General features: G+C 41.9%; 1 protein-coding gene across 1 annotated transcript; it reads right to left on the reverse strand.

Moving 5' to 3' along the window:
- Nucleotides 1-10,550: 10,550 nt before the first annotated feature.
- LOC127753197 (non-specific lipid-transfer protein 2P-like) lies at nt 10,551-11,249 on the reverse strand. The gene has a single exon (XM_052278660.1). The coding sequence runs from the start codon at nt 11,189-11,191 to the stop codon at nt 10,907-10,909; it is 285 nt and encodes a 94-aa protein (XP_052134620.1). The 5' UTR covers nt 11,192-11,249; the 3' UTR covers nt 10,551-10,906.
- Between the last annotated feature and the right edge of the window lie 296 nt (nt 11,250-11,545).

Raw genomic sequence — 11,545 nt, forward strand, 5'->3', positions numbered from 1 at the left:
CATAAATTATCGATCGATTAATGCACCCGTGTTTGATCGATCGATCAGGTATCTTCTGGGATTTAAGTTTGAGTTTTGAATTTCTAATCTTGTGGGAGCGTGAAATGCTACTTTAAGAGTTAAGTATTCTAAGATGATTTGTGTTTTCAAGTTTGTCTATCGATCTCTCAACTCAAATTTCTCATAAACAAAATCGTCCAAAAATTTAAACACCTGTATCGTATGGACTATAGATAGAACAACCGTCTGATAAAACCACGATGAGCGACACACTTCTCTTCACGTCTATATAAACGTGTGTAAACTGTAGTGCGTATGGTACTGGAAATGCATGCACCAAAAATAGCAGTTCTGGGTTGTGTGAGTGTGTGGACGTGCATCCAATTTGCATGGAGAAAAAAAATGCATTCTTCCTCAATCTTCAAAAGAGTGTTCCGTACTACTCGAAAAGGAAAATATACTCTTTTTTTCCATGAAAATTTATCCAACTGTCAACCTTTTTCACCACCATAACTTTACTGGTGGTCTTATGTCCACCTAAAGAACAGGTGATGTATTTCCCATCTTGAGCATTCAAAATTTATTCCAAGATTGAGCTAATTTTCACCTACTTTCTTTATCTCAGCAAATTACAACTATCTTTTATTTAATTTCTCTACATACTTGTTCATCTCAACTAGTAACAACCATCTAATCGTCGTCCCTTCCTCTCTCACCGACAGTGAGAGGACTGGCGGCGGTGGCAGAATTGGTAGACGGCAGCGTTGGGCGGGGATGGGGGCTAGTCCGTTGTCCCTTCCTCTGTCACCTTTGAACTTGGTGGGTGGCGGTGCCGTTGGGTGGAGACATTGACTAGTCCTTCGTCCCTTCACTGTCACCCGTGGTGAGGGTTGGCAACAACTGGCAGCGGTAGGGGCTAGCCCTCCCCTCGTGATGGCAGGTCAGTCGATGCACATGACGATGGTGGTGGATGGTCGGTTTGGCTACGGCGGATGGAGATGACAGCGGTGGAGGCTCTCGGTGGCAGCTTTCTAGGGGCATTGGCGGCTAGGTAAGCTCCAGCGTCCAGATCTTGACCACGACCAGGCGAAGACGTGGGGACTATGGTTGTAGGTGAGAGGTGACCGTGTTGGCTGGAGGCGTAATATATTCGTCAAGGTGGAGTTTATTAGAGTTAGGTGGAGTTTGTTAGAGTTTGTGATAAATATGTTTACAAAGTCGGTTACAGTTCAGAACTTAGAGTTGTAACAGATATTAGGACTAGAGTAAGAGTCGGACTCTATCCTAGGATCTCTCATAAATAGAAGGGTGTGCCAGTTGTAACTGCATGGCAACTTAGCATAGCGAGAGGGGGCAGCTGCCGGCGGCAACCGGCTGTGAGTCGTTGTAGCTCTGATACGCTGTAATATGCTAGATCGGGGAGGAACACCTGTAATCAGTGCCCCGAAGATGTAGGCTGCGGCTGAACTCCGTTACCAAATATCGTGTCTCGGTGTCGTTATCGTGTTTGGATCTCATATGGTGTTTCTTCCGCGTTTAGCTACCGATGTCGATTTCGGAGCTAGTTTTATAACACATATAGATCTTACAAAAAATATGAATTAGCTCAGATCAATACTATGAAATTCTTTCATTTAAAGACTACATCAAGCTCTAAGAACAGAGTCCTCATCGAGGTAGATGAATGTTAATTAAGGACAGCTCAAGCTCTAGTTCGAAGCCACAGTTCACAGAAGGTGCACAAAACTTTGGCTCTCGATAGCTACAATGTTGACATCAATTTGTTCAACCCACGTAAACGAAAATCCCTCCAACACTTGCGTATGCCCTCCCTGCACGAACTGACAAAAATCCAAATGCATCCGCCCGTCTCTAGTTCCACTTCCCTTTTTCCTTTCTTCTATCCTTTCTTCTTGGCGCTGTCATGTTCAGCGATCCTGTAGAGTACGTGTCGTGCATTGCAGCTACGAGACAATGACTAAGGCTTCGTTCTTTTCTTCGACTTGAAACTTAAACTTCTCGTTTTCTGCTAGTGCGGTTTTAAAACGGTTAAATGGTTAACTTCCTCGTTTTTCGTTAGCATGTTTTTTAAATGTTAAATAGTGTGTTTTTTCAAAAGAAATTATATAGATGTTGTTTTTAAAAAATAAAATTAATTCATTTTTTAAATATATATAATAATTAAAATTTAATTAATCATGTGTTATTGAGCTTGCACATTTTGTATGCGCAGAAAATTTTCCTTATTTCTGAATTCATTTTTTCTGGTTTTTTTCTTTCTTTTTTTCCTTTTCGGTTTTTTAACATATACGTATACAAACTTTTTGTACGTATGTACAAACTTTGTATACATACGTATATAAAGTCTGTATACTTGTTTACGTATATGTATACATATGATGTGTTTTTTGGTTTTTTTGGTTTTTTAATACGTATGTATACAAAGTTTGCACACTTCGTATATAAAGTTTGTACACATCGTATACAAAGTTTATACACATTGTCGACGGTGGATACTCGTAGACCGGATATAGAGGGTATTAGGGTACGTTGGTATGAGGATCTACGTAGTACGACATCAAGCAAACAAGAAACAGGGATTATACTGGTTCAGTCCCCTTAATAGGTAATAGCCCTAATCCAGTTGGTTTGGGATTATATAATAGAAACCACATATTACAAAGGGAATAGTAGAACTCGATGATACCGACGAGACTGTAGTCAAGTTGGTTCGACTAGATCACCCGGCGACTTGGCTCCTGTAGGATCCGACTTCGCAGGCTGTGGTGGTTGTGTTGGCGATGAGATTCGATGCCTTAGGTCCTCCCGGGGGTCCCTTTTATACCGCGGGTCAGTTGATCTCCAAGTAGAACTCGGAGATATCTGACCCCACACGATACAGTAACGACCCAGTTCAGTCCGAGTAGGACTCCTTCCGTCCGTGGATTCCGTTTCTGTTACACGATGAATTTCCTTAATGAGTAAAGGAAACATCCGTGTACGTACAGGTATACCGTATCGGTATACGGCATACATCTAAGGGTAGAAGTTATACCTTATCCGTAACCCTGACGCACATCATATACAAAATTTGTATATGTGTATATTTTTTTATACATCAAAAAATATATATTTGTTTATAGTAGTAGTAGTAGTAGTGTAGTAGTACTACTACTGGTAGTACCACCCCACACAAGATCGGAAATTAGCTCAAACTTAAATAGTCAGGAGACACCAGCTGATCGATCGATCAAACACGTACGTACGGGGGGTGCATTAATCGATCGATAGTTCTTACTGATTCAAACTCACATCCTTTATTCAAGCACACACCATATATTTAATATACGCCACGCATCATGGCGATCGAAGCCTAGCAGCTGGGAAAGGCGATGCCGCAGGCGGCGATGGTATTGCGGGCGTTGGTGCTATTGATGTAGGACGCGTACATCGGGTCTCTCGCGTGCGTACTGGCAGAAGCACCCGTCTTTCTCCTACGCGCGCAGGTTGGAGCAGCACGACTTCGACGGCGCGGTCCCGAAGAAGATCGGGACCGCGCACGCCAACAGCTTCCCGGGATCGCACTGCACCGGTGGCGGCGCCGCCACCGCCACCGTCACCGCCAGAACGACCATCACCGTCGCCTCCGCCCACTTCGCCATTGCTCAAGCTAGCTAGGCGCAAGAACCGCCTAGTTAATTAATTATTGGTTGATGTGATGTGATCGATGCTGCAGGTGACTGCTGCTTTGGCTAGTGGTGGTGTAGGGGAAAGCACGCACGTCCCGGGTATTTATAGATGATGAGAGGTGTTGCAGAAGGCAGGCCATTTCATGTACTACTTTAGTACCAAAAGAAATTGGTTTCTATAGCTCAGACTTTATCATAGTAGTACTAGTGCTACGACTGTTCTTCTTGATAAAATTTGTTGCATAACATTATAAGTATTGTAATTGGTTAAGAGACATCGTAAATACGTGATATTACTGATAGACACCACAAGATTTATATAATTAGCCATAGCGACATCCGAGATAATATGTTACCTTTTCCGGTGAAAAAGATGAGAGAGAAATTTCAAAAGGACAAAAATACCACCAACCTCAGTAGCATGTAACCCCAAATGGGTCTAGTTCAACCAAACGCACTCACCGTTCAACCCCACACCTGAAATTCTCATCCAAATCTATCCCTAGGTGGCTGGAGGTGGCGGGCGACCGGCTCTAGGAATCGACGGGGGGTGGAGCTGTGAAGTTGGTAGGCGTCGACGGCATTGGGGATGATGTCGCCGAGGAAGAAGTTAGCAGGGAAGAAAGTGCCTTTTTTTACGAGCATTGAGGTTCCATTGAAGCCCCACAATTGATTCCCAGATCTGCTCACCCACCGCCGCCAAAGCCACCGCCACCGGCTGCCTAGGGTTAGGTTTGGATGGGGATTTCGCTTGTGAGGGTGAACGATTAGTGCGATTGGGTCCGGTTGAACTTGAACAAGATCCAATAGGCCAGACCGGTTTACATGCTGTTGAGGCCGGAGGCATTTATGTTCTTTTGAAATTTCTATCCTATCTTTTTCATTGCAAATGATACAATATTGTCTCGGGTGCGCTACAACCAGTTACACAAATTTTGTATTGTCCATTGATATATCCCAACCAATTAGATGACTTTTTGGTATCATATGGTAAATTTTGCCAAGAAGAACGGTCGTAGCACTAGTACTACTATGATAAAGTCAGAACTCTAGATGAGATGGCAGTGAAACTACTACTACTATGGAAATCTACTATTGGTGACAAACAAAGTCAACGAGTTGATTATTGTAAATTATTGAAAAATAAGATGTTATGCATTTGTACTATGTTAAACTTCCTTGGGTTTGACTAAATATATAGAAAAAATATAACATCTTCTACGACATACATCAAATTAGTTTAATTAAATTTACTATTGAATATATTTCATAAAATATTGGTTTTGTGGTTAAAATACAGTGTATTTTATACCAACTTAATCAACTTTTAAGAAGTTTCATTTAGGACAAACTTTCAACTACTTATAATATAGGATATAGGGTATATATAGTTTTTGCATCGTTATATAAATTCATGGAGTGCTCGAGACATCCTGCTAGTTGAGTTAATTCATTTTTTTTTGTAAAAATTTGCAAAATACTCCTGCATTGCACTGGGTAATGGTAAGGTGGATGAGGTTTGACCTCAATGATTTATCCAAGCACCGGAGCAAAATCATAAACATCGACGGAGTGTAATTACCACAAAAGGTATATTTTTGTTTGAAACAATGGCTCTACACGTTCGGGATGTGAACGATGATCTTGATGTGTGGGCCTGATGATTTAGCATGGGAGAAACAGATGGGTGAACGACTGAATTAAATTTCAAAATATACCATTCATTTTTTTTTCCTTAAAAATATTCGGTATGCAAAAAATTTTACAGAAATATACCACCAGTCTCGTACAACCATTACACGAAGATGATATGGGAATGATGTCACGGACGGTATTGCACACTGAAAGCGCGCAGCGGCGCGAGATTTCAGTCTCGCTGAAAGCAATGCGCGATACCGTGCCATGCCGATTTCATTAGCGATTAATTAATTATTAATTAATAATTATTTAATCATTAATCAGGATAATTAATCACTAATTATTATTAGTTAATTGTTAATTGAGTAATTAATCACTAATCAAAAGGAGCTGTTAGACAGTGTCGCTCGTTGCTTTAGCGAGACCGTTCGGTCTCGCTATTCCGTTACGCGATACCGCCCGCGACGTCATTCCCACGTCATCTTTACATAACGGTTGTGCGAGACCGACGGTATATTTCTGTAAAAAATTTTGCAGCCCGAATATTTCTGAGAAAAAAATGAATGACCAGTATATTTTGAAATTTAATTCGTGAACGACTCGGTTCTTTGCGCTGTAGTCAATTGATGAAAATTTAGACTGAGGTCATTAAATATTTTCGCATTACACGTTTTCTTTTATGAAACTTCTACTGCCTTAGTTTCATAAAAATTGAATTTCTACCTTTAAACCTTTGTCCCATAAAAATTGTGTGTCTACTAATGTGGGACCTAACAAAACAAATTAATTACATCAAAATTTGTTTCCTTGTAATCTCCTTTCTTTCCATCTCATCTCTTAACCTGTTGTCTCAACCTTATTTTTAATCAAGTTTATATATAATGTGTGTGCGTGTACTGTGTTCATTAAATAATTAAGGTTAATGTGATCATTTAATTTGTTTATCTTTCTAATTTGTCCTTAATTTCATAGAAATTTATTTTTTTTGATGGAGGTAGTATAGTGTTTTCAAAAATGGATGACTTTTTTTGCCCGTGCATTGTATAATCACACAATACAATAGTGCAACGTTTTCTCCAGTTAGTTTGCACACGTTTGCCACGTTGAGTTGGCCGGCTGGGCCAGATCAGCACGAGCAGCCGGTCAAGACTTATCTCTCTCTCTCTCTCGCTCTCTCATCGATTCTTGTTCAATCTCTCTCCTAGCTCGTCTCTCGTCAGTGTCAAGAGAAAGAAAGGGAGAAGGTGAACGTACCCGCATGATAATTAAACCTAAATCGAGAAGGTCAGTAGCCGGTGGCTGCGGGTTCGCCGCCTCCTTCTCCTCCTCCCGTCCTCCGCCTCGACCCTCCCATCTCCACTCAAGGTTTGCGGAGGCCCACAACGAAGGACGGCTAGCAAGGCGGAGGGTGACAATGGGCGGAGAGCGGCGAGCAGGACTGAGGTCGGTGACCAACCCATCTTTTGTGGATCTGAGCATAGGCGACAGTGGAGAGAGGGCACAATTGGCGACGGCATGGCCACGGTATCAAATGGTCCCTTAAAGCGGGACCAGGCGCCCATCGATCAAACCTAAGCCTGAAGGAGGTCAAGATGGAGTCGCATATCTCATGGGCATGTTCGACTGCCATTCCTACGACAGCGCTGCGGCTGCAGCGCTTGTGTTGTGCAGCTGCAGCTAGCCTTCGTGCAGTTGCAAAAAATGCCAGTCGAACAGACCCCATGTCCGATAGTTGATTTATTTGTGTTGCAATAATATCTATTTCTCTGTTGATTTTATTGGGGGTGGATTAGAGTTCTCCCTATGCTGATTTTATTTTGATGGATTTGAGTCCGATTTGACTAATTGAAGTTCTCCCTCTTCCAGTTGCGTGTTCGAGTTGACAGTTTGGAATTTGGAGATGACCAAGATACGAGCTTTATCAGGAGGTGATACGGCAAGGAATCAGGCAAACGGCGGACAAAAACGTATTGTGACGATCATAGAATTATGAATTTTTAAAATTTTTTAAGTAGGTTAGATTAGAGTAGGTTTACGTCTTTTAAAGAGCCTTTATCCTGGTACGAGTAGGACTCGCATTTAATACAAATACATTTTTTCATCCATTTTAGCCGGATTCCATGTCGACACGGTTTATGCCCAACTTATAAGCATGATTCTGGGCCTAAAACAGGTGTATAATACCGCCCCGTAATTTTTTCCATTTGGGCTGAAAATGTGCGTTTGGATGGGCTGTGATCGGATTACAATTCGTCGGAAAAGGCCCATTACTACCAGGGAAAAAAACTGCCCAGGAGGCCACACACAAAAAAAAAAAAAAAAAAAAAAAAAAAAAAAAAAAAAACCACGGAAGTCTCGCCTTGCCCTCTCGCCGTCGCCGTCGCCGCCTCCGCCGCCTGCATCCTCCCCTTCCTAATCTGTGGTCCACGGCGACAACAGCGACAGCATCAATTGCCACTGGGGACATATGCTCTCGTCTCTCGACCAATGCAAGGCATGGAAGCAGTTATGGCCAATTGAATTTTGGATTGGAGTTTTTGTTGATGATTTTTACATCTGCGGTGTTTGATTCTGGTTTACTTCGATGCCAATGTTCATTGCTCTACTCTTTCATGAATTGATTTTGGATCCTAGCTTAGCACTCTTCTTGATTTCCATATGCTAGGTAACAATCATAACCCAAACGGTTCGCCTACCATGGATTTTTTTTTTCACTGGTAATTATGGGTAACACAACATTGCATTCGTATTTCAGTCACAGGGGTAAAAACATTCAGAACCCCTTTCTTAACTTAAGGTTTCAACCTCTACTTTCTCGTTTTCCACACATACTCACTTTCCGAAGTATTAAACAGTGTGCTTTTAAAAAAAATCTATAGAAAAGTTACTGTAAACAAGGACGGATCTAGAAAAAAAATAGTAGTGGGCTAAATAAACTAGATCAGCATAAATCGAACCTTCAGTCGTCACATTATATGGATCTATGGAAAAAAAATTAATAGAGGCTTAGGGGGTCTCCACTGCTCCGGGGGCGGTAGTGGAGTCTCAAGACCCCCCGCCCCTATTGTGAATCCGCCCCTGACTATAAAATACCATATTAATTCAAACTTTCAACTTTTTCGTCACATCGAATTTTCCTACACATAAACTTTTAACTTTTTCGTCATATCGTTCCAATTTCTTCAGACTTCCAATTTTAGCGTGGAACTAAAGACAGACTTACTAGAATTTGCTAGTGGCAGCTACCACTTCCACTTGTGCGTGCCGTTTTGGACATTTTGCACTGCAGCTTTCAATACCAAGCCCAAACGTTTAACGCAAACAGCGGATGTAGTACTAGCAAATAAATTCGGCCAGATGAGCACCAATAAATGGGTCATCCCTCATCAATCTTGTGGTAATCTGTTTGGCCTTCATGGCACTCTCAATGCTCTACAGAAAAGAACAGTGCTCTGTGCCAAATAAACTGAAGGCGTTTGGACATAACCATACACATCATCAACATCTCGCGTACACCCTCCGTCCCAATTAAAACTAACTTTATAGCTATAAATTCGTAGCTAAAAGTTAACTTATTTTAGAATAGAGGAGTAAGTGTTTTCACTTGAAAAAACTTAAGCTTGTCAAGTTATCATTCTTATGTTTGGCCTGCTGCTTTGTGGTCAAAATATTGGGTCGAATCATCTATTACTACTACTAGCATTAATGCGGCTCCTTAAATGGTCCCTTAGAGAGCGATTGTTGCAGGCGAGAGAATTTATATCCGTCCGTAACTTACTGAGGGTCTCCTCCAAAAAATTAAATCTACAGTACTCTCTTTGTTTTAAATTATAAGTCGTTTTAATTTTGGTCAAAATAAACTGCTTCAAATTTGTAAAAAAATTGTAACATTTTCAACCCAAGACAAATATATTATGAAAATATGTTAAAATAAAACTAATTTGTTGCTGTAAAAATTAATATACTTATCTATAAAATTAGTCAAATATTTGGAGTAATTTGACTTTCATCAAAATCAAAACGACTATAATCTGAAACTGAGGGAGTAATGAAATAGTGATTGATCTATCTCAGGACTTCGCTCTTAGGGCATAAGGTCGTTTTTAGAATGAAGTAATTTCACAGGAATTGAAATCCCGTGAAATCCATGTAAAATTTCTGAGTTTTGAAGTAGGATTTTTCTCTCTCCATTTTAGCTGGATTCCATGTCAACAGCCGTTTAGGGGTATTTGTTGTTATAGTAGTGATTGAAGTTTGGAAGCATGTAAGAATTCTTCTCAGTTATATAATTCTTTTATGACATGGAAAAATACCCTAAAAACAGCCGTTTGGAAAAAAATCTTACATATTTTTAAGTTTTCACACAATCATTAATCTCTCTCATGATATGAGTTTTTCTTCTTTTTCCTATTCGTTAGCTGGACACCCACCTATAATAAAGTTATAATCGATCGTTAATTATTAATCCAAACCCACATCGTTTTATTCAAGTGCACACAGTATCTATGCCAACACTGCTGGGCAAGGGCTCTTTTAAGTCCCGGTTTACAATCTCTTTTAGTTCTGGGTTGCAAACTGGAACGTCCAACCAGAGGCTAAAGATGAGATTAAAATAAATATGGTAACGCTAGCCAGTCCACTAGAGTTTTTTTTTCTTTTTTTTCATTGTTTTTTCATTCATTAGTTCACTAAAGTCATATATTGATTTCGAGCGCCAACATCGTCACCCCTAAATCCCCACAAATCGTGCACAACAAATCATTCACAATTCATAGGCCCATCCATAAAATCATCCACAATCCACGAACCATTCACAAAATCATCACCAAATCTAAAAAAATCTACAACAAAATTTACAAATCATTCACAAAATCTAAAAAATAAATCCACAGCCACCGTCGCCGCCGGCCGCCCAGCCGTGCGTCGCCTCCCAGCCTCCTCTCTCCGGATCTGGCGAAGGGGAGGCCGCCGCCCGCCGCTTCCGCCAGGCTGTCGCTCGCCCTCCCCTTCTGCAGGATCTGGCGGAAGGGAGGCCGCCGCCCGGCGTCGCCGTCGTCGGAGGAGGGGGGAGGGGGAGGGGGAGGAGAGGGTGAGAAAATGAGAGGGGAGGAGGAGATAAGGACGAGGCGCACGGTTCAAGGCAGCAATTCGCGATTTTTTTTTAATTTTGGTGGGACTAAAGATAAAAAGAACCTCTAGACTTTTGAACCGTTCCTACTTGAACAGGGACTAATATGATTTTTACATGTCCCAGCAAAGATCACTTCTCCACTAGTGCACGTATCATAGCCGCACCAACGAGAGGCGGTGATCAAGCCTAGAACAGACAATGAATTAAATCGGCCTCTACATCCAAAACGGATGTACACACAGCTATCATACTCCCAATTATCACAAGATGAAATTCAGAGTTCAAACTTCAAATACCAAAAAAAAAAAGGCACATCATCGATCGATCAAACACGCGTACTGGATAATTATATTAATTCAAACTCACGTCCTTTTCTTCAAGCGCACGTACACACCGCGCGTATATATGCCACGTACGCATCATGGCCGGCGGCGGCGGGAGATCGAGCCTAGCAGCTGGGAATGGGGATGCCGCAGGCGGCGATGGTCTTGCGTGCGTTGGTGTTGTTGACGTAGGACGCGTACGTCGGGTCTTTCGCGTACTGGCAGAGGCACCCCTCCTTCTGCTGCGCGCGTAGGTTGGAGCAGCACGACTCCGATGGCGTCGTCCCATAGAAGATCGGGCTCACGCACGCCGATAGCTGCTCAGGGTTACACTGCGCCGCCACCACCGCTACCGCCGTGGCTGCTGCCACCAGCAGAAGCATCTCCATTGCAGCTGCCCACTTCACCATTGCTCGAGCTAGCTCTAGCGCAAGAACTGCTTGGTTACTAGCCGAATGTGATCGAATGTTATCGATGTGGTGGTATAGAGGAAGGATGCACATCAGGGTATTTATAGACGAGATGTCAGAAAGCAGGCCATGCATTTCGTGTATACTCCTTTCGTACCAAAAACAAATTCAGACTTTGTCGTAGTAGTAGTACTAGTGCCAGAGCTGTTCTTCTTCTGTAGCAAAACGGACGAAGAATGGATGAAGAAGAAAGAGACATGGATCTATACTCAGTTTCGTGCATTTTGGATACTCGTATGCATATGCATTTGGGTTTCTTTGACTAGTAACAATGGATCGATATATATGTACGCG

Source organism: Oryza glaberrima, chromosome 10 (genome assembly GCF_000147395.1).
Source record: "Oryza glaberrima chromosome 10, OglaRS2, whole genome shotgun sequence".
In the NCBI taxonomy this organism is placed as follows: domain Eukaryota; kingdom Viridiplantae; phylum Streptophyta; class Magnoliopsida; order Poales; family Poaceae; genus Oryza; species Oryza glaberrima.

Excerpts from the sequence above, each read along its gene's own strand:
- LOC127753197 (XM_052278660.1), bottom strand. The coding sequence starts at position 11,191 with ATGGTGAAGTGGGCAGCTGCAATGGAGATGCTTCTGCTGGTGGCAGCA.